Source organism: Oreochromis aureus, linkage group 4 (genome assembly GCF_013358895.1).
Source record: "Oreochromis aureus strain Israel breed Guangdong linkage group 4, ZZ_aureus, whole genome shotgun sequence".
Taxonomy (NCBI): domain Eukaryota; kingdom Metazoa; phylum Chordata; class Actinopteri; order Cichliformes; family Cichlidae; genus Oreochromis; species Oreochromis aureus.
Window position 1 is genome coordinate 24487251 of NC_052945.1, and position 23296 is coordinate 24510546.

Consider the following 23296-nt stretch of genomic DNA (forward strand, 5'->3'; position numbering starts at 1 on the left):
TCTAATAACTCCCTTTACTACACTCCAACTCCTTTATACACAGCATGTTATAACAGCTAGCTATTGCGTAAGCTACCTATTGTGACACCTACAAGTGTATGATCACGACCCAACAAATTTTCATGATTTCTTAACCCTCTGGGTCCAAATTATAATTGGCCATTTTTGAAGACTTTTTATATTACCTTTGTAGTTTACCTTTATTTTTTTTCCTTGCCTTGCTTGGTATCATTCTTCTCAGCTCAACCTCACATGTCTGAACTTACAGTTATATTTTCATTGACAATCTGTATTAACACAATTCATCTGAAATCACATAAAAACAAAACATCCTAATATAGTTATAGTAGGTATATTTGTTTTTACTGTAAAAAGCACAGGCATGTTTAGTTAATTATCTTCATAACCATGAAATGCATTTGTAAATGGTAAATGTATGAAAACCTATGCACAAATTTTAGAAACAAAGTTATATACAATTATTTATCTAAAAATGCAGCCGATGCATCTGGTGGGTTTTTTGTACAACCATTTAAAACTGCTACTAAAACTAAAATTAGAGAACAATCAGGTGTCACAATAAGGTGCCCAACAAATTATTTGTGCCAGTGAAAAAAAATGTTTGTCTGCCACAAGACAGAGGAGAACAGCACAGGTATAAAACCTGCAGACCTGAGAGCAGGAGTTGTATCACTCTTCCTGTTTTCCACCTGAAGACAGTGTTTACACTGTGATCTGCCTTTGTGACATTCACTAGTGCCCGCACTGACACACAAAACAACACAACACACTAACTATACGCTCTGCGCTAAACGTCACAAATCTCTCACATCTCAAAACTCAATCTCTCTCTCTCTCAAAAACAATGAAATCCCATGTCAAATCAATAAGGTTTTTCTGCTTCACCATCCTCAATTTGGATAAAAGTTTCATATAAGTTTGGACAAATGTAATGATAACTGAAATTTGAGTTTCATTTATCAATTTTTTTTTTTTGGTTTGTTTGTTTGTTTTTTGGAAAAACAGCCCATCCATGCACTTTTGCTTAGTTAAAATATTTAAGAAAATACAAGCAGTCCAACAAAGTCACATATTTGAGTACAAGCTAATATAGATCTGCACAAAAACATTTATTATTATAATTTAGTATAATAATTGTCAAACTTTAAACTAGAATTTTTGCATTTTTTGCAAATTGCAGATGATTTAAAAGAAAATTTGATGATTTAAGACGGACTGACTCAGGTCTTAAATCAAAAGCACAAATTTAACAAAATTATTTTCTGACTTAGAGTACCATCTGGAAAGCAATAACATACCATAACATTTTGTGCAAATTTGAGCAAAAAGTGTACTAATAACTTGATTATTTGACATGGAATAAACCTGTTATTTATTTCTATGATAGCTGCTGTTTTTTAGTTAAAACAAGGGGCACTGCAATCATGTATGAGGTGAGTATAAAGTGCATGAACACTGGAATCATAAATGCATTTATACAGGACCTTTCAAATGTTACAAAGCACATTACAAAAGAAAAAAATGAAACTATTTAATTTTACAGTTTAATAAAGTTCAGAAACTAAAGGTGCAGAAATGTAAGGTACAGTAAAGTAGTAGTATACCAATCAAATGAACAAATACAAAATTGAGGTATAAGAAACAGTATTTTTACATTTTTCACATTTAACATAACAGAATAACACAAACGTGAATGAATGTGTGCCTGCATGCTAACCGCAGGAACAGCTGGAAACACAGGAAGCGCACACACATGCACACCTACACACATATAAGTGTAAAGCACGACACTTAAGTCAATGCTGATAAGACTTACTGCCAAATGTAACACGTCTTTTTTTTCAAATGTAATGCCTGAGATATGGGACCGTTCAAAACTGTTTTTAAGTCTAGGACAACTAAATATATTTTTGTAAGGATGTTGTGTGCAATCTTTGGTGCTTAAAATAATTTTGCTTTCCTTTCATCCAAGTTGTCTAATTACTTTATTTCACAGAGGGAAACTGATCCATTAAAATAAACAGCAAAACCAGGGTGGAGTGGTTCAGTAAAAGTTGTGTGCACGGTGTACAAGTGGGTAACTGTATTAGGAGAGATTTCAAAAAAGGACAAAATGCCTGCTGGCCAGTCCAGATATACTCCCATGACACCAATGGAGTTTATAGTTCTAATAAGGTTTACAAATGAATTGTTATGAGCAAAACAATTGTCCTGGTTTTTAAAGCACCAAGATTTTTCATTGTCACCAAAACCATAGTCAGAAGAAGAATAAGAGGAAAGGTTGGGCACCCTGTTGATACTTTTATATGCTACTGCAATATCTGCAAAAAAATACTCAACCTCCCAATAATGGCGACCTGTCAGACCTTCTTCACACAGAACCTGATCTTCATGAAATCTTTCTGGATGATCAGGATATGGTTGGTTCTCTGGAACAGCCTCTGCCTTTCTGTTCTCCTCGGTTAAACGAATGCTCACAGATGCTGTGTTTGGGTCAAGTGTCAGGTCACAGGCATCTGTAATCAGTGCAGGAAAAACAGTGAATCAATTGTAACAGTATTATCATGTCAGTGTGGTTTCTGTCTGTTTAGTTTATATTAGCTAAGTTCTGCTCTGTTCTGTTTCATCATAATTACTGAGTTATTATGAGGCTTATCTCTAAATATTCAGGATGGGAAATAAGCAGCGAGCTACAAAATAAAGTCCAAATTATGGTACTGGGGTCACAACTTTAAGAAACTTGATGTACAAGTTACACACTTGTTCAGATCAGAACAAAACTAGAAGCAACTATTAAACTTCATCAGGTAGATACAGGGTGGGCCATTTATATGGATACACCGTAATAAAATGGGAATGGTTGGTGATATTAAAGTCCTGTTTGTGGCACTTTAGTATATGTGAGGGGGCAAACTCCTCAAGATGGGTGGTGACCATGGTGGCCATTTAGAAGTCGGCCATCATTTGTGGATCTTTCTGTATTCAGTTGTGCATCTAATATCTGAAAAGCATAGTGCATTGTTTTCTGGCAATGTCTAATTTAACTTTCCTGTTATTGAGTGTAACCATTGGTTGCACTTTGTTGTAAACCCTATATTTCCATTTACGAAGGGATCTCTTGATTATAGAATTAAATTATCACTCTCTGCCACTGGTACCTAGTTGGCTTGGCCCAAGAAGAGTTTTCAATTTGGCGGTATTACCTGGTACTAGGCCCTTCTATATATAATTTTTAGAAGCCTGACAAAAAGAGAAATGGCTACGCAGAAAACAACACTGTGCTGTCTGACAAAAAGCTGTAGGCCAAGCAGCTTCCCCTCAGTGGCCTTCATTATAGTGTTGTGTTTTTGTCGAACGCAAATGTCTAAAGACTTTCAGCCAACTCAAGTCAACTCAGTCAAGTCAAGTGAAGTTGGTTTTCTTAACTAAGGAAATAATTCTGTCATCATCCACTGTCAGGGGCTGGGTCTGTGACTGAGCATTTTGAGTTATTGTTATATTTTTGTGATTTCTTAGGTATATTGAAGGTATGTTAAGTTCTTGTGTTGTGTTGTGGCTGTTATTAGTTTGGATTTGAGTTACCTTGTATTTTGTTATTCATTGTTTTTGGTTAAGTCCATCCAGTCAGAAGCTCCTAGGTTGCCTAGTTATAGTTCCTTGTTTATTTAGAATCTGTTGTGTCATCACCCCCTGTGTTAAGTCTCCCGTCTTACCTCTCATGTTTCATGTCTGTGTGGTTCATGTTGTCAAGATCGTGTCATGTCTGCGTACCATCATGTTTCCTGTTTATTATGAAGGTCTTGTTTCCATGTTCTATGTGCTTAGTTTACACATCCCCTGTGGTGTCATTATGATTTATTGGGTCAGCTATCTCCTCATGTGTTTCCACTTCCCCTGACCACCCCTTGTGTGCATTTAGCCTGTGTGTTTCCGTTCAGTCATCCTCAGGTCGTCTGTGTATTTACCCTCCACGTCACGTCAGGATTGAACCGTTCACGGTTCTGCTTAGGTTATGTTCATGTTCATGTATCTGGTCCGTTATTCACAGTTTCTCACATACACCAGTGCAGAATCGTGTTCATTTCACAGTTTCATAGTCAGTCATAGTTTCTTCCAGTTTAGGCTTTAGTTTAGTTTTTTCCCCATTCGCTTTTCCTTGCTTTGTGTATCCCTGTAATCAGCCACAAATATAGGCTCGCTTTCTGTTAATCCAAGTTGATTTCCACATCCATTGTTGTCTGGTTTTGGGTTCATCATTCACGCAAAGCAACGTCAGATCCCGCTGGCCGTGACATCCACTGTAGTTGTCTTCTGTGGTCTTTCACGCATTTTGGTGTTGCTTAGCTGGCTAGCACATTTATTTCTTTTAAATAATGAATCAATTTGTCCAATTTGGATACTCCTAAAGTTTTAATATGTTTATTTTATTTTTATTTTTTTATTTTTTATTTTTTTTTAAAGATTTGCACTAAAATCTTTTTGGGCCTCATAAGGTTCGTTATGGTGAAAAACCATGGCTTTTCTGTTAACTGTCCAATCAGACTCTTAAAAATGGGGGACTAGAAAACTGTCTACTTCATTGTTCATTAAAAATATTTTTTTCTAAAAATTCTTTAACTAAAGTCTGAACTTCAGACATGTAGCAATTGTTCAAAAATACACCGTGATGGTGTACAAAGGCAAATCTGCAAAAATTGTGTCTTTTTCAGACAAATTATAGACTCAACTGTATGCACTAAGGCCCACAACAGGATGCCTTTTCAAGATGCGTATATACTGAAATCCTGATTTAAAAGATATCTCAGGACATCCAAAAATATGCATTTACACTAAAACACATGCAAATCAGAAGAATATAAATGATAGCTGCAAAAAAGCAAAACCACCTGTTTTGCTTTTGCGAGGAGTTCTTTATCTGCAGTTCATGAAAACAAAGATGCCACATTGAAAGCAAATTATGGATACTTTGCTTAAGATTCTTTCATATGTTTGACATCCAGCTAAAAACTTGAAAATATGTATATATTTTTAAATCAGCGACATTGCATATCTTGAGGAAATGTTTTTGGACAACAAGTAACTCACATTTTAAACATGGTTTGAATAATCAGAACTGACAGGCAGATATTTATGAAGGGCAGGCTATAACAGACATGCTCATCGTGTGAAAGGACTGCAGGTGTCTTGGAGCAGAGAAACACACTGAATTGTTGTAATTCTCTTTCGCATAAGCAATGCCCACCTGTCAGAAACGCTCTGTGTAGGTAAAGTCTGCGCTGTGGGGTGAGGCTCCAATGCATGTCCAGGGATCAACTGGCCTTTCCGCTGGCTGGCTGGATGTGATGGCATCAGCCACACATGGGTAAAACTAGTCCATTCATTCACTTCATTAGTTTGATTTGTAGTTGCTTCACTAATATAATTGATTCATGTTTTTGCTTAAACCTAATACTGATATTATGAGGCATAATAGCATTGTGTGGTTTTTCTAAAAATGTTTTCCGTTATATTAATTAGATTTTTTTTTCTTGGCTTTACCTGGTTTGCGGAGGTGGCTGTTTCCTGTCTGGGCAAAAGGCGTGGCTAAGGCCTTTGAAAACAAAATGCCTGCTCAACAGGAACAACCAAGTGCTTATCAGAAACAGGGGTGTTTTAGGTTTACTTCTGCTATTCTGTGTGTAGTTAGTATGGTTAGGTGTTTGTTTTTGTTCTCCCCTGCTGTGTGTAAATGGTTTGTTTCTGGAAGTTTCTGGAAATTACTTTTTGTAGAGTTATATTTAGTTGACCTTTTTGTGGGCCTGCTAATTATATTTTTGAACTGTCTTTCTGAACTTTTTTTGAGGGTTAAAATAAAGAAAACCCATTTTGAAGACATTTTTTCCTGTCCTCTATGCCTTGGCTGCTTGATCCCTCACTCTGGACCATCAGCTTCCACGCTGGGATCTGCTGCACAAATTCGCACTCAACCCAGGGGCAGGGCTTGTAAAACTTGTAAGACCTATTCTGTGTTTTCATATCTCCAAGAGAATTACCAATTGAAGAAAGGGATCCAACACAAAACTCAAATCAAACAGTACAGTAATTGTCCACAACCCCGTTCAGTTTCACAAATAAACTAAAAACTTCCACCAGCCACACAGGAGGGAAAATTGACTGCTCTACGTCATTTTGGAAAAGTTCAGAACCTTTATACATAGCATATGACAAGCAGACTCAGTGGGAGATAAATAACATGTAGCCTAGAATAAACATCTACAATTTAAAGAGACACATAGTTGAGTACCTCGCTATTTTCTCTAAACATTTATATCCATAAAATATTCAGTTTCACTAACAAAGGACGGGAAAAGCTGAGAGTTCTGGAGGGTAGTGCATGCTCTCATTTCATAAGTTGTCCTGCGTTTTGCCAGAAAGACAGACCACACAGTTTAAACCTGTGAAAAAGCTTTTTTAAGAGAAAGAAGATTCACACTTTGTTTCTCTAAGTTAAAAACACATCCAACAAAGCTGCTTCTAACATACAAATTTACCTTTCAGATCAGTGTCTAAAAAACCAACATTAAATAATTTGATTCTGCATCTATAAAAGTAATTCCTGTTTGTATTAATTCACACTGAAATCTGAAATACTTGCCACATTACACATCTATGTTTTAAGATGGCATCGATTTGTCTTACATTTTGAAATTTAGATCCCAAAAATACTCGGTTTTACACGGACAAGTAAACGTGACAGCTGGGTGGGGGCAGTTGAGGGCACACACGTACACGTCCATAGGTGTCCGGCTTCTCAGGAAACAAATGTTTTTGATGAAAGGACATTTTGAAGGTTTAGACTTCAAAAAGGTTTAGCTTTTTCTCAGTCAGAAAGATTATACATGACAGGGAAAGAGCAATAAAAGCTCTCAAAGCAAAACAGGTGAAATAAACAACCACGAAGGACACTTGAGAAAAACGCCCCGCTGTTAAAACAAGGCAAAAGAGTCGCACAAAAAAAACCCAAATCCATTAAGACTGCTTCTAACATGCAAAAACCAAATAGGTCTTCCACTCCACATAAGGCTTTATTCTCCATTCAGATCGCTGACTAAAAAGCAATAAGGTCTTCCTATAAGGCTCCTCCATAGTGTTAGAATAAAGCAACTTTAAACAATTGGTTCCTCCATCTATAAAAAGTAACTCCTGCTTGTAAAAATTTACACTGAAAACTGAAATACCAGTTTATAAAACAGAGAAACCTCATTAAAACACACCCGCTAGGAGGAGACAGGTGTGGGTTACGTGAAGAACAAAGCAGGCAGTTCTGGAGGGTGCGTGCGCATGCGCATGTACGTGTGCATGAATGTGCATGCATGCACAGGCTCATTCTTCTCCAATCACATCACAGATGTAGAATATCATGAACAAGAAATATATTCTTACACTGTCTCAGTAGCTTCAGATCAACCCAACATTCATCGTTGTGGTCCACACTGACGGACAAACAAACATTGTTGATTATGAAGAACAATAAAAGTGAATCAGAAACCAATATAAAAGTCTTAAATATAAAACTGTTCTAAATAGAACAGGGGTTTTTTTCATACTTGAGATTTTCCAGACTGCAGCGCAAATCCTTCTGTTTTTCAGTCAACAGTTTCACAACTTCTTCGGTGAGGTTATTAAAGCTGAGGTCCAGATCTTTGAGGCTGCAATGGTCTGAGTTTAGAGCCAAGACCAAAGAACAGCCTCCATCTCCCGTCATTTTACAAAATGACAGCCTACAGAAATTGAAAAGCAGATGTGTGTTAAATCATCAGGGCACTTCCTGTCATGGCCTGAGCACCATTTTATTAGCCTTTTCTCAGTCTCCCCTTGGACACCTAGCATCATGCGTGTCATGGTCATAGATAGATAGATAGATAGATAGATAGATAGATAGATAGATAGATAGATAGATAGATAGATAGATAGATAGATAGATAGATAGACTGCTGTGCATTGCAACAATGCCATACCTGGAAATTACTGGCTGTCTTAAACCATTTTAAAAATGCAGACTTAACCCTTCTTTTGCAATTGCTAAATCTAGATATACTGTGATAACATGGTTTGAAGTTAAATGAGATTTATTATATTAACCTGAGTGTTTTTAAACCACACTTTGGGTTCCTCAATGCTTGAGATAGTTCCATCACTCCCTGGTCTTGCAGATCATTGTAACTCAGGTCCAGCTCTTTCAGGTGCGAGGCTGTAAAGCTGATTGCTGAGGCGAGTATCTTACAGCCTTTCTCAGTGAGTCTGTTGTGACTGAGGCTGACAGAAAAATATAGGAATATAATCATTAACAAAATCTTTAAAAATATTAGCAATTACATTTTTTTTCAGTAATTCTAATCTTATCACTCACATACACACAGATATACATTTATACATATATATATATACATATATATATGTGTGTGTTCCTTCATTCATTCATCCATCTGAGAACTATAAGACAGACTGTTTCTGCTATCAAAATGTTGGGTTACTTAATGTAATCGCTGGTTCTTTGATAACAGAGTGAGGTGTTTCACTATGGTAATCACCCTGACCTAACCAACTACGGAAGCTTTAATGACACCACGTCTGTCTATGACAGACCTGTCGAGCCGTGCTCAGGGCTCCGCCCCCTCCTTCTAACACAGCTGACCAGCCCCATTCCAAGCAGATTTCTGTGCCCAAGCAAGGGGGAAGTGTTGGTGAAATACCCCACTCTGTTATCAAAGAACCATACAAGTAGGTGCTGACCAGCAGGTTTATCACCAAACCCCACATGGCAGGCTGACATAGCTGCCAAACAGACCTTTATAGTGGAAAAAGCTCTCCTTTTGTCCAGCATGTTCTGAAGAAAACACAACAGCTCCACCACTGAACACTGAAAAGGGATTGCCTGCTTTTCATGGCTTTTAAAATCAGCGACAGCCCCTGATCCCTCACTCTGATCAGTGTTGGGGAGATCAGGCTGAGGGGAAGGAAAGCATACAGTAGTGTGTTTGGCCAAGGATCGGCCAGCACATCCACGCCCAGCGGGGCATCTGCGTCTGACAGGGAGAAAAACAGTGGACAATGTTTTCTTGCGAGGCAAAGAGATCTATAGCAGCCTGGCAGTATCTCTGACATATCTGCTCCACCACCTGTGGGTGAAGTCGCCATTCTCCGAACAGTGGATTCCCTCTGGACAGGAGATCAGCCCCCCTGTTCAGAATTCCTAGCACATGAATTGCTCGAAGGGAGAGAAGCTGTGTGCTGCTCCACACAATTGCTTCCCTGGCTAACCTGTGTAGTTGCCGGGAACGGGTACCGCCCTGGCAGTTCTTAAAAGCAACTACCATGGAGTTCTCTGTTTTCACTAAAACATGTTGCCCCCGGAGATATGACAGAAAATGCTGTAAAGCAAAGAGCACTGCGCGGCGCTCCAGCACATTTATGTGATTCAGAGCCAGTCTCCGCGACCAAACGCCATTCACTGCTCTGCCCATCATAGTTGCACCGCAACCTGACAGGGACAGTCTATGGTCAGAGTCCCCCTGGATGATACTGCCCCCAGAGGTACCCCTGCAGCGAGAGCTGTCAGGCTCCTCCATGGCCGAGTGCCGCAATACAGGACTGTGTTATTTTTACACCGTGACCGAGATGTCGGTGAGGGCACAGCTGCAGAGAGGCAACTCACTGCTGAAAATCCCTCATCATGAGCAGCCCCAAATGCACCACAATATTACTGAGACTATGAGGCCGAGGAGGCGGAGACAGTGTTGAAACTGCAAGACTTTCCCCCGCTGAAAGACGACATCACCTCTGTCTCCTGGAAGGAGTTGGGGCTGTCCCCCTCGCAAAGAGCGTAAGCTCCCCCAGCTGGGGACAAGGAGAAATGGCAGTGATTTTCTTTTGTTTTTATTTTCTTTGTAGAATGCTTGGCCCAAGGTCTTGGATTCTCAACTTTGACCTGGTGAGCAGATTGAGGGCCTCCCGCTCCTCTCTGTATTCTGGCCCCACTCTGTCTCCCTGTCACAGCTACTGCTGCTGCCACAAAGCAGCTCTTGGCACCTGCTGAGGTTGTGGGTTAGGTGTTCTGGGCAAGCAGAGATTGAATGCTTTTCCCTCCTGCTTTCTGCGGGTGCTTGTCTCTCTTATTTTCTCCAGGGCAGGGCCGAAGAGACCCTTGGTCGGGTCATAGGCTGCATCCATGACCTCAGCCTTCTGAGCATCATCTAAGCCTGACAGGTTTAGACACAAGTCTCTCTCACTCGAGACTGCAAGGCCCATTACACGCCCACAACCTTGGACTGCTCCCCTGGAGGAGCGAAGGATGAGATCATTAACCACGCAGATTTCATCCCAGAGGGCTGGATTTAGGGAACCCGAGTCCAGCTGACGGCCCATGTCTTCTAGAATTTCTGACTGATAGGCTAGTGGGAGCCTCTTGCCATCATACAGGTTGCGTCCTGCCCCTTCCTCGTACAAATTGCTGTCCGCCGGGGGTGCAACTTCTGCCCCATTCAGTTGCCTCGACTGCTGGGGAGGGTAGGTGGAGTCATCCTCCTCATCATCATATATGTCCTCTAGGTTGAGTAGGTCGGAGTTGGCATCACCCTCTGCGTCCTCACCACCCGGCTCGCCCATGTTTTGATCAAGGAGGTCCTCGAACAATGAGGGCATGAGCAGGGACTATTCTTCCATCATGTCCGCCCAGCTCGTGGAGGCTCGCCGATGACGGATGTCACTCATAGCAATAGCGGCCAACAGGCGGGGGTCCTGAATGTTCATTGCTGCTACTCTCAGCCTCCTTTCCAGGACTTTCTCTGGCATCAACGCACAGTGTGGGTATCCCTGAGGGTCCACCAGTGAAGCCTGAGCATGCTTGGCACCCATACAGACGATGCACATTGTATGAAGGATGCAGCCTCTTTGGGATTTGGTTACGACCCCTTGGCAGGGGTAGGAGCCGTAGACATGGTTAGCGGAAAGGGGGTGAGACTAGGCTACACCAGGCTCATCGCAACACATTAGCCTGTTCGCAGTCAGAGCTAGCAGCGGGGATTAAATCCAAGCTAGTTGTAGCGGGAGTCAGGTCATTGTGACACGTTAGCTGCATTCTGCTAGCCAATATCGTTAGCAACTTAATGCTAACCGAACCCTGAGGTTGACTAACAAGCTAATGCTAGACGGACACTGAAAAGGCTCGCCGTAACGCGTTAGCCTAAGTTACACAAAGTCGGCTATCTCGCCTGCCTGAACAGATCACCTAACACGATTACAGTTCACCAGAGTGTAACTATAACGCTTCTTTCGAAGGACTTGCTCAGCACAATCCAAACTGGAACCGGAAAAACTGTATTCGGCGACAGACTCCTAGGAGGAATGCCTGAGAACTGTTAAGCAGCCAATCAAGTTTGCCTGGATGCGCTGAGAGGGCTCAAAGTAGTTTCTCATGGGACAAAAGTGAGAATGAGTTAGGAGGGGCTGGTCGGACGTGTCAATGGAGCTTCCGTAGTTGGTCACGCCGAGGGGATTCTCATAGTGAAACACCAAGTGAAGTTAGAAAAAGCATGTTAACTTTGACACACTAACATCTAGTTTAAGGTGTAAGAAGTAAATGCATCACAGAAGCTAAAAAAGGAGATGCTTCTCCCCACATTTGATCAAATAAAGTACAAGTGATTTGCATAAGGTTGATTCATAATACAAAAAAGGAATTCCATGAGATGGTTCACAACATTTAGGCAAGACTAGAATGGAACCTCAACTCTTAAAGTTCACTTCCTGTCTGTGTGGTGATTGTATTAGTATTACCTGAGCTAATGTCGATGCTGTAAAATCACAGTGACTGAAAAAGTACACATTTGGGGAAATTCTGCTGTAACTTTACATATTGTTAAGTTTTCTGTCTTTTCTTTGAAAAAAGAAAAACAGATAAGTTATAAACTTGTTGATATGTTGATAAGTAATTCACAAAGACATATGTTAAAAGGGTGAGTTTAACAGTCAAGGTACGGTCCTCTATACAGCCTGCACACACTTTGTCATAGATGTAAGAGGACTGATAAAAGAAGGTGTAATAGTAAATAAAAACAATAATGTTAATTAAGTCATTTGGTTTATTCTAAATTAGAAAATTACTTTTTGTCCACCATTTGTGTGTCTAACAGTTTCACTTCCAGGTGACTGTTGTTGTAATTTCGCGATGCATACATAAAACTGAATTGAAACTTCTCCTGTACAGATTACTAAGGGGTCCACTCATACAGGCAGTGTGCAATCATACAAAAGAACAACTTAAATTTCACCATAACCCTTACTGGGGAAAAGGCAGTTTAAGATTTAAAAGACATAGATTTTAAAGTAATTGTTGTACATTACTTTAAAATCAGTATTATTGACTTTAAGATCACAACCTGATTTAAAACAGAATCTAGTATAAAAATTCTTGCCTCTAGAAATAGCTATAAGATATTAAGAGAATATGGCAAATGAGATCACAGGATGAAAAAAAAGTACTTTAAAATGAGATCTTGTTTCATTGGAGCAGTAAAGTACCACAACAATAAGTGCACCTATGAAAGAGCATCACCGCTATGGAGTTTTCATGTTTTGCATGCAGAGTCAAGGCTGCTAGTCTCCTCTTGAAATTTTCTCATTTAAACATTGATGACTTAGAACCTGAAAGGTTAGCAGCACTAAAACTTAAACTTACTGAATCAGTCAATTATTTCTGTGTCAAACAAACAATATACTAATTCTTTATACAAACAGGTAAATGTTAGGAAGATTTTAAAAACCAACAAAAAAAAACATATATACCTTTAAAAAACTAAAAATTCCCCTCTTGCCCCTGTGGGCAGTCTTATCCTTCAAGCTCAGGTCCTCTATCAGAGGCCTGGGAGCTTGAGGGTCCTGCGCAGATCTCCAAAGTAATTCCTCTACTGGAGTTACTCACCTAGCTTGGGAGTCACTGCACCTAGTGCTCCGATTACCACTGGGACCACTGTTACCTTCACCCTCCACATCTTCTTGAGCTCTTCTCTGAGCCCTTGGTATTTCTCAAGCTTCTTGTGTTCCTTCTTCCTCATGTTGCTGTCATTCAGAACTGCTACATCTATCACTACAGTCGTGTTCTCCTGTTTGTCTACCACCACTATGTCCGGTTGGTTAGCCAACACCATTTTGTCCGTCTGTATCTGGAAGTCCCACAGGATCTTAGCTCGGTCATTCTTCACCACCCTGGAGGGTACCTGATCACGGGCAGGGCGTAGGTCTGGATAGCCCGGATCTTGTTCTTACCATCCAGCTGACTCCTCAGGACTTGCCTGACCCTCTGCAGGTTCTTGGTGGTTGCAGCTTTTCTAGCAGTTCCCATTTGCCTGTGGGATCCCCAGGTATTTGTAGCTGTCTATCACACCAGGCAAGATCCCAGGTGCAAAATACCAAGGGCTCAAGGAAGAGTTTGAGAAGATGTGAAGGGTGAAGGTAACAGTGGTCTCAGTGGTAATCGAAGCACTACGTGTGGTGACTCCCAGGCTAGGCGAGTGTCTCCAGCAGATCCCAGGAACAACATCGGAGATCTCTGTCAATAAACATATATATATGTACCGTATTTTCACGACCATAAGACGCACCGTACTAAAAGGCGCAGTCTCAGTTATGTGTGTGATTACTGTATTTAACACACACATAAGGCGCACCTGATTATAGGGCGCATATAAGTGTGCGTATTTAAAAATAAAGCGGGAGCAAAACTGACTTTGGTACTCACATTTTTATTACCGGTAATCGTCATCAATCAAACCCATCGAAGTCCTCATCCTCTGTGTCTGAATTGAACAGCTGCGCTAAATCTCCATCAAACATTCCAGGTTCACTTTCTTCACTGTCAGAGTCACTTTCCGTGCCGTGCGGCTCCTCGGAAATGATGCCGGCTTTTGCGAAAGCTCGAACAACAGTGCCAGCAGACATGTTAGCCCAAGCATCTACAATCCATTCGCAAATTGTGGCGTAACTCGCCCGGCGCTGCCTTCCACTCTTAGTGAAACTGTGGTCTCCATTGGTCATCCATCGCTCCCACGCCGCTCGCAGCCTGACTTTGAATGGCCAGTTCACACCAATGTCCAGCGGTTGGAGTTCCTTTGTCAGGCCTGCCGGAATGACAGCAAGCTCACAGTTCATTTGCTTCACTTGTTTTTTTACATCGGCTGTGATATGGGCACGCATAGAGTCACAGATCAACAGCGATGGTGATGCGTGGAAAAAACCACCTGGTCTCCTTACATACACCTCCCTCAGCCACTCCTTCATCATTTCCTCATCCATCCAGCCCTTTTCATTTGCCTTAATGATGATTCCTGCTGGAAACTTCTCTTTAGGCAAAGTCTTTCGCTTAAAAATCACCATAGGCGGCAGTTTCTGTCCATTAGCATGGCAGCCAAGCACAACAGTAAAAGAAGACTTTTCGTGCCCCGTTGTGCGTATCGCTACCGTGCTGGTCCCCTTCTTCTCCACAGTGTGACTCACCGGGATGTCGAAAGTGAGCGGCACCTCGTCCATGTTAGTGATGTGGCTGGGCTGGATGTGTTTGTCGACGATGTGTTTGCTGCAGTAGGAGCGGAAGATGGCCAGCTTTTCATTATAATCTGCTGGAAGTTGCTGCGCTACCGTAGTCCTGGTCCGGATGGAAAAATGGCACCGTTTCATAAAACGAAAGCACCAAGACGGACCTCCTTGGAAATGTTCAATTTTCATTTCTTCTGCTAGCGAAACTGCTTTTAGCCGAATGGTGACCGTCGAAACGCTTCTCCCGCTCGTTCTTTGCTCGATGATCCACCGCTCGAGTCTTTCCTCCAACTCGGGCCACCTCGCCTTATGTCCGCGGAAACTCAGCTGCGTTTTCTTGACCTGCCGGAGCTTGTTTTCCAGCTTTCTCCACTTGCGAACCATCGATTCATTAATCTTAAATTCTCTCTCGGCTGCTCGATTTCCATGTTCCTCCGCGTAGCTGATGGCCTTCAGTTTAAACTGTGCTTCGTAAGCGTGTCTCTTTGCCATTTTCAGGGTTGTTAAAACAACGATGTTCTGCATAACGCACATACCTGTTCTTTTATACAGGTATGTGCGATTGTATATACCGGTACAGTCAACGCCCACACTTCACCCTTTAGTGTTCTCATGGTGTTCTCTACTACGTCCTCCTTACAACACACACAGGGCGCACTGCACTATAGGGCGCGCCGCACTTTTTGAAGAAAATCTAAGACTTTTATGTGCGCCTTATGGTCGTGAAAATACGGTATATATGTATATATATACATACACACACATATATATATATGAAAATTCCCTTCTGGCCCCTGCGGACGGTATCTCCATTCGCTCTCGCTTCTCCTTTTCAGGGGCGCAGGGGGCGCTGGAGCCTATCCCAGCTGTCTTAGGGCAAGAGGCAGGGTACACCCTGGGCAAAAGCTCAAAAACTTAAAGTAAAAATTTTCAAGTATCTAAATCCTGCTTCAAATGTTTTTTTGATGCAGTGTTTTACCTCAATACCTCCAGTCTACAGTTTTTGTTCTTCAGCCCATCTGAGAGGATCTTCATTTCCGAGTCTTTAAACTGGGTGTAGTTTAGTTCCAGTTCTCTCAGGTAACAAGGTTTGGATGTGAATGCTGTCACTAACATTTTGCAGATTTCTGCAGCCCTATGACGTCTGTTCATTCTTTTGGCACAGAGGATAAAAAACATTAGATTAGATATAAACATAGATTATACTATCCAAGTTTTAGCAAATGTCCTTCTAATCTAAGAAAACAAGACAGCTGCAGGGAAGAAGAAGCTCTAGTCTGACCACTAGGTATTTTTAGAAGGCTCAATTCAATTTCACTATCTACACCCAGGCCTGGTTACTTCCAGACCTGTTGAATCAAGACTTCCTTTAAATAGAACCCGTCTGACAAAGTAAAGTAGGCTAAAAGATGTCAAAAAGCAACACATCATGCCACGATATCTTAAACTGACCTGAGCTTCTCAAGTTTAGGGCAGCCTAGACCAACAGAGAGTACAGAGAATAATGAGTCCTCAAGTATGTCACCACTCAACTCTAGTTCTCTCAGATTTGAGATGACTGATTTGATGGCTGATGCAAAATCTTCCATGTCTCTTGCTGCGAGCCCTGTGCCAGAAAGACTGCAAGATCAAAGGACACAAAATCATAAGAAATCAGTACAAGATGTTACAAAACAATCATATAAATATGATAATTTTACTAACCTTAGAGCTTCTAGTTTACACTGAGAATTTTTCAGTCCATCAGCCAAGGTTTCTGCACGTTTATCCGCCCGATTGCCAAAAGTACTATTCACTATGTGCAGTTCAGTTAACACAGAGTGTGGCATGCAAAGAGCTGAAGAGATAGTTTTATATTCCCAAACACCGACATTTATACCTGAGATTCTGTAGAATTAATAAAAGTACAATTGTTTAAATATCAGATAAAGTTTTTAAAAGCATACATTATTTCTTAACTTAATAGACAATTGTGAACTCATTAAACCCCTTTTCCATCCGCACCCTGACACTGTCCAATACTACGGGATTTCCATAGGGGAGAGGATTTAGTTTTCCCTAATTGAACATTAAAAAAATCTTTCAATTTCATTTTACTTATATAGAGCCAGTTCACAAAAAGATGCCAAATCAAAATAAGCATTAGATGTTTAAAATATTCCCTTTGTGGCACACAAAATGGCAAAGGCACTGATTAGCTAACTGTAACACCTCCTGCAGCATGAACAGAACAATTTTTTAAACAGCTGATTGATGTCAAAATGCCAAATAAATCAGTTAACATGAATGAATGGATTAAAAAGTCCGGTCCTAGGTAAAACTACATAGGACAAGGTATTCAGGAACTGAGCATGAAAGTCACATAGTTGGTATCTGGTTCTGTTCAATAACAATAACTGTAAAAAACAAAACAACAACATAAAATTATAGATAAAGTGCTGTAAACTGCTTAATATTCTTGTATAGAGCACCAACTCACCTTGCTTTTCTGCAGTTTCTCACAGCTGGAAGAAGTCTAATGATACCTTTTCCTGATGGTCTGTATTTCTTGAGATTGAATTCATCCAGAGGTGTGTTTGACATTAGAATCAGGTCAGCCAGAGTTGAACACTCAACAGGAGAGAGCGGTGATTCAGGAAGACAATTTGGTTTCAGATACTTTCGTACTGAATCATGTAGGGAACTGTCTTTCAACTCAGTCAGGCAGTGGACAAGGTTCAGACATCTTTCAGCTGAGCAGTCCAATACATCTAATTCTAATAGACTTGACCGAATTTCCTCAATATTTGCAGAGTGTTCTTCAGTCTGTTGAATCAGACCTTGAAGCAGGTCTTGTGTTGATTCCAGAGACAAGCCAATAAGGAACCTGAGGAACATGTCCAGTTCTCCGGTCGTTCTCAGAGTCGAATTAGCTATTGTAATTTCAATCAATTCGTTCAAAGGTAGATCCACTGGATCACTTTCCAAGATAAACTTGAGCTCTTCATCAGATCCTTTTAGCATGAAATCCTTGAGACTTTCAGAATCAATTTTTTTGTTTGCAAAACTATGATATACAAAGAGAGCAGCAAAATACTCCTGAACTGTCAGATGCACAAAGCAGTAAAGTTTCTTTGTTAGGAACACGCTCTCTTCTTTGAATATTGCTGTACACAACCCACAGTAAACTCCAGCTTTTGTTATATCTATGTCATACTTCTTCAGATCTTCAGCAGTGAATATGATCCGGCCTTTTTCCAGTTGTTCAAAAGCCAACCTGCCTAATTTCAAAATGAACTCTTCATTTGACTTAAAGATCTCAGCTGTATCAGGCTCTTCCTGCTCGCCATATTTTTCATTAGCTATCGTCATCTGAATAAGAAGGAAGTGTGTGTACATCCCAGTAAGAGTTGTGGGTATTTTTTGGTTTCCATCTTTGGTGTTTCCCATTTTACGCATCAAATACTCAAAAACATGTACAGCAATCCAACAGAAGATAGGTATGTGACACATAATGTACAGGCTCCGTGACATTGTTATGTGTTCAATAATATTTTCAGCGACTGCTTCGTCCTCAACTCTCTTTCTGAAGTACTCTATTTTTTGTGGATCATCAAATCCTCTGACCTCGGTCCATTGGTAAACATACTCACGAGGAATGCGTTGAACTGCTCCTGGTCTCGAGGTTATCCAAACAAGTGCAGAGGGAAGAAGATGTTTCCTGATAAGGTTGGTCACCAGAGTGTCCACTGAGGATTCCTTCATAGCATCTGTCAGTCTTTTGGTCGTTTTGAATTTCAGCTGAAGTTGACTTTCATCGAGACCATCAAAGATGAACAAAACTTTACGCTCAGCCAAAGCTCTCGCAACTGCTACGGTTTTAAGCTCTGGATGGAATGTTTTCACAAGGTTCTCAAAGCTAATCTGATCATCTTGGACCAAATTTAGCTCCCTGAATGGAAACATAAAGATGAAATCCAAGTCCTGATTGGCTTTTCCATCTGCCCAGTCAAGGATGAACTTCTTCACAGAGACAGTTTTTCCAATGCCAGCAATTCCCTTTGTCATCACAGTCCTAATTGCTGTCACGTCTTTGTCGTCTTGCACATGTTTAAAGATGTCATTACAGTTGATTCTAATACCCTCAACAGTTTGATTCCTCTCTTTATCTTCAATCTCCCAAATCTCGTGTTGTTTATTGACATGTTCACTCTCTCCTTGTATAATGTGGAGCTGTGTGTAAATTTTATCCAATGATTTTTCATCCATACGAGACTTTTCAGTGCCTTCCAACTCCCACTGACACTTTTGCCTCAGATATTCTTTGTTCTTTTTGATGACCTCCTTGATGAAATCTTCTGCTGTAGGTAAAGAGGAAAACCACCAATTTCAACCAAAACATATAATTTTAACATTAACTTGATCATTTTGACCTTGGTAAAGGATATAAAGCCGTCAGAACAGCTGGGATAAGTATGTTAAATAAAACCTCAAATCCAAACCCATATTTTATTCACAGTAGAGCATATAAAAAAAATCATCATCAAATGTTTAAACTATTGTTTGATACATCATTAAATGTTTCATTAATGATGTATCAAATGTTTCAGTTGTTGTAAGGTCTTGATTGCAGGCAACAAAACTCTTCTACTATGAAGCCATGCCACAATGCCTTTATAGATGAGGAAACTGCCAATTCCTTAGGCAATAATACATTTGGTCCCTCTCCTTAATTGGTCAAGAGGATATGGTGTCCATGTTTTCAAAGAATGAATTTAAATTTCTATTCATCTGACCCCAGTTTTCTACTTTGCCTCACTCCATTTTAAATGAATTTTGACCCAGAAGATGAAAAAGTTGTTAGAACATGTTCGCATATGGCTCCGTCTTTGTACAACAGATTTTAACCTGAATTTGAGGATGGAATAGTGAACTATATACATGGACACAAATTCCTTTGGAAGTGTTCTTGATAGCTTACAGTGATTTCCAGTGGGAAATCACTGTAAGTGATATTGGAATATTGATATTTATATTGGAAATCCAGTGATTTCCAATATAAATTCTTGCTTTTCTGGAGAAAAACAAGCTGTTCTATTATGAATAAAGTATGGGTTTGTAAAAATATGAAAATCATTGTATTCTGTTTTTAAGTTGTGTATACTTCCTTTCTATCATTTTCAGAGTTCAAGGGGTTGAATATATGGTTACCAAGCCACTGAAATATATACTTTAAATAAAGGTGTCACATACTTTCACATGCTTGTGGCTCAAGTTCTTGGAGGATTCTGTAGAAGGCGGATTTGGATTTTGTAGTAGTCAGTGCATTGTAGAGCTCCCTCATCTGATCCTGGCTCGTCCTGGCAGCTTGGATTTTGTTGTACGTCTCTGGATGGATCAAACCTTGCTGTCTCAATTCATCTGCTATAGGCATCACCAAAGTGATTGTTTGAATGAGTTTAGACCTTTTCTTGTCCAGGTCTGCTGAATATTTCTCAGCTGTAAGAAATATTGTTTGGAACTTTAGAAGCAGAAGAATTAAAGATGTTTTAATGGACATTTCATTATGAGTTAATTGTAAAATTAGAATGATTAACTCACCTTCCTCTTCTATATCAGACAGGCAAAGACTAGCAAAATGCAAAGACAACTGTAAGTATTTTATCTTTTATCTTTATTATATATTTATTTATTTGTCTATGTACAATTAACTTTTTTATTGTCAATCACAAAATAACAATTGTCTCACCCCTGGGCATTAATTTGTAATTTGTCATTTTTTCTAGAGGTTTCTTCTGCATGTCTGCATGAAGTCTCCTCCCTTGTTTCCTTCACTGTGTCCCCCTCCCCCTGAAGAGGCCGTCTTAAGAGGAAGGGAGGATTTTCTTCACTCTCCTCAGTTCTGTTAACACCCCCTTTGTCATATTTCTTGTTGATCTTTTTACACCACCTATGCACCGAACACTGGTTCCCCATGATGTTATTTCTTCACTGTCAGCTCAGTCACTTGGTGAATTGGTGTGAGGGTGGACCCAAATGTAGACTTTTAAGGCTGAGTTACTATACAAAAACAAACCTTTATTTGAGCATAGAACACGTCCAATTAAACATTAAACATTTTCCACAAAGCTAAACAGGGGGAAAAAAAACAAACTATGATAAGGAGGTAAGGTAAACTGAGGCTTTAAGTATACTAAAGATACACAGGGATGGGAAAAACAAAAAAAAAACACAATCAAGTTGGACAAAGGATGTAACACTAAACAGATAGCACAAGAGACAATGGCAAAGAAAACATAAAAGAAAGTCTGATAATGCAAGAATGTCTAACACTGACACCTAACAGACATGGGGAATATAAGAGGAAAACAACAATATCTGTGATTAAGAATGGAGGACACAAATAACAAAAAGAAAACAGAGTTCAAACAGTACATTGCATTGGAATATTAACTCCTTAGCACAAGGAAAATAATAAAACAACAAGCCACCAAGGACTGAACAGAAAATATTAAATAAAAGGTTCCAAAACTTAAAAAGCATGACCAACTCTGTCATTCGTAAAGCATTTAAATGTGAGCATTATTGCACATATTGTGAGTTTAGGAGTCAGACCCAGGCCACAGCATTTAGTCCTGTGGCAAATGGTTGCCTGCTCTATCTGTGAGCTAAACCAGCACTGCTTTATGAAATATGTTTGAATATGTATATGTATATATATATGTATATATATATATATATATATATATATATATATATATATATATATATATCTTTTTCTTACCTTTGTGTCCTGTAAATGCTGCAATGAAACAGCCATGTTGCATTCTGATGCTGTGGCTGGATTTAAAAAAAAAAAAAAAAAGCAAGACAGGAAGTGAACAGTTGTCAGGCTGAGCGGATACATCAGAATTTTATATATATGCAGCTCACTTCCGCTCTGTGAGTGACTGGTGTGAGGTGGAAAAAAAGTGTGTGCATTTTGTATAATTTTCATAAGCTCTATTATTTGTTTAAAGTGATCTAAATAATAAATTGAAATTGTACATAAGAACATTCATGGTAAGGTGTAATATGACATGACGAACAACAGATTACTTCCACTTTCACTAGTATGTAATAAAATTATATACAATTAAATGTCCTGTGCACTGAAGTCAGGGTTGAGCATTCTTTTGTTTTTGTCAAAGCCCCAGGGTTCATCTGTCATGGTGGCCTAGCAATATTGATTCCCAAAGTACTACTGGTGACACTGCTGATGACTTGTGACTCTTCTTATGCATCCACTTTTTATTTTACCACTGTGTTTCTCTTTCAGTCTTTTCCTCTTGTGACACTGCTGGGTGGTGTAAGGCACATCTGTCAGTGAAGCTCCTGGAAGACGGCGAGAAACCACAGGATGTTTTTTTTTACTCTGTAAATTCAATTTGTTAGTGTCTAGTGTATTTTACTAATAGATATGGAAGTGGTGGGTAAAACATTTTATCATGTAGTTTTGTAACTTGTTTTTTTTCTGCTAAAGCATGTTGCTGTGTCTTTGTACTCTGCAGCTGTATCCTGAACTCACATTTAACAACACGAACTAAAGTAAATTGAAGTCTGTTTACTTCTTTACATGTAAATGAACTTTGTCACAAATGAAATTTCTCGGTTCGTGATATTGATTGTCATTAATGTGTTGTATGTACACAGTTCACAGCAAAATTTCCCATCAGCAGTTAACAGTATTAGTTGACCTGCTGGTATGTATGTGGTGGGACGTGGTTTGCGGTGCCGTGCAGGGAAGGCGGACGCACCCGTGCTGCATCCGCAATCACACCCACTGGCTACAAGAAGGGGAATTAGGGTTGTGTTTGGGTTGGTGTTGTGGTGTGATGCATATGCAGCTGAGAGCTGAGAGCTGCAGCTGAACTAATAAAGATGGCCCAAAACCTTGATCTGTGGACTCGCCGTGTCTCATTCACTCCACAATGTATTTAAATAATAGCTAGCAACCCAATCACTAGTCTCAATGTTTGTCATGCTTGCACATTATTATCAATGTTAGCAAACAAGCTAATACAATATTTAATAAACAGAGATTATTTTGTGACTCTTCTAACTGTAACTACTACTATTGGAAATATTACTATTTTAAAAAAAATAACTAGGTTAACTGCACATCAACTATCATTAGCCTTGAGTTTGGTTAGCTAGCTACAGCTGCAGGGAAAACTCATCCATCCATTTATGGATTTATCCAATTCAGGGTTGTGGAGTGGCTGGAGGCCATCTTAACTGCCATAAGACAAGAGGCAGGGTACAGCCTGGACAGGTCACCAGTTTATCTCAGGGCTAGCACAGCGACTCAGACAACTATTTGCACCTATATTCACACCTATATCCAATTTAGACTCACCAATTAACCTAACAACACAAACGAACTATTGAAAAGATGGGAAAACCCCTTTTTAAAAATACTTTTTTAATACTTTTCATGCCATAATATTTGACAGACTTACAGTGTCATGACGAGAGCTTTGGTAAAAAGATGGTCTGACTGAATTTGAGAGGTATGGTATTCTAGAATGAAAATGACTGGTCAAATCCTGAAAGACATAACAAAGGGTGATTGGTTTTTATTATTCATGGTGGTGGACGACCATATAATTGTGGTTGAATTTTGGTCGTAATAAGGAAAGTTATTGGCTCTAATGTGGATTTACTTCTTTTGCTATCACCCACGGGC

At 39.9% G+C, this 23296-nt stretch overlaps 1 protein-coding gene across 4 annotated transcripts; it reads right to left on the reverse strand.

Annotated features, from left to right (window-relative positions):
• Window positions 1-1499: 1499 nt before the first annotated feature.
• On the reverse strand, window positions 1500-21788 carry LOC120439733 (NACHT, LRR and PYD domains-containing protein 12-like). 4 transcript variants are annotated; one of them, XM_039610663.1, is made up of 12 exons: window positions 21353-21788; window positions 20318-20628; window positions 20170-20198; window positions 19822-20067; window positions 17069-18926; window positions 16294-16476; window positions 16042-16209; window positions 15569-15742; window positions 8143-8316; window positions 7608-7781; window positions 7444-7493; window positions 1500-2537 (listed from the first exon to the last, which is right to left on the reverse strand). In XM_039610663.1, the coding sequence occupies exons 2-12, from the start codon at window positions 20542-20544 to the stop codon at window positions 2002-2004; spliced, it is 3819 nt and encodes a 1272-aa protein (XP_039466597.1). In that variant the 5' UTR covers window positions 20545-20628; window positions 21353-21788; the 3' UTR covers window positions 1500-2001. The 4 variants fall into 4 exon arrangements, with proteins under 4 accessions (XP_039466597.1, XP_039466598.1, XP_039466596.1 ...); XM_039610664.1 differs by having other exon boundaries at window positions 16123-16209; window positions 17069-18929; XM_039610662.1 differs by having other exon boundaries at window positions 17069-18929; window positions 21353-21787.
• Window positions 21789-23296: the final 1508 nt, after the last annotated feature.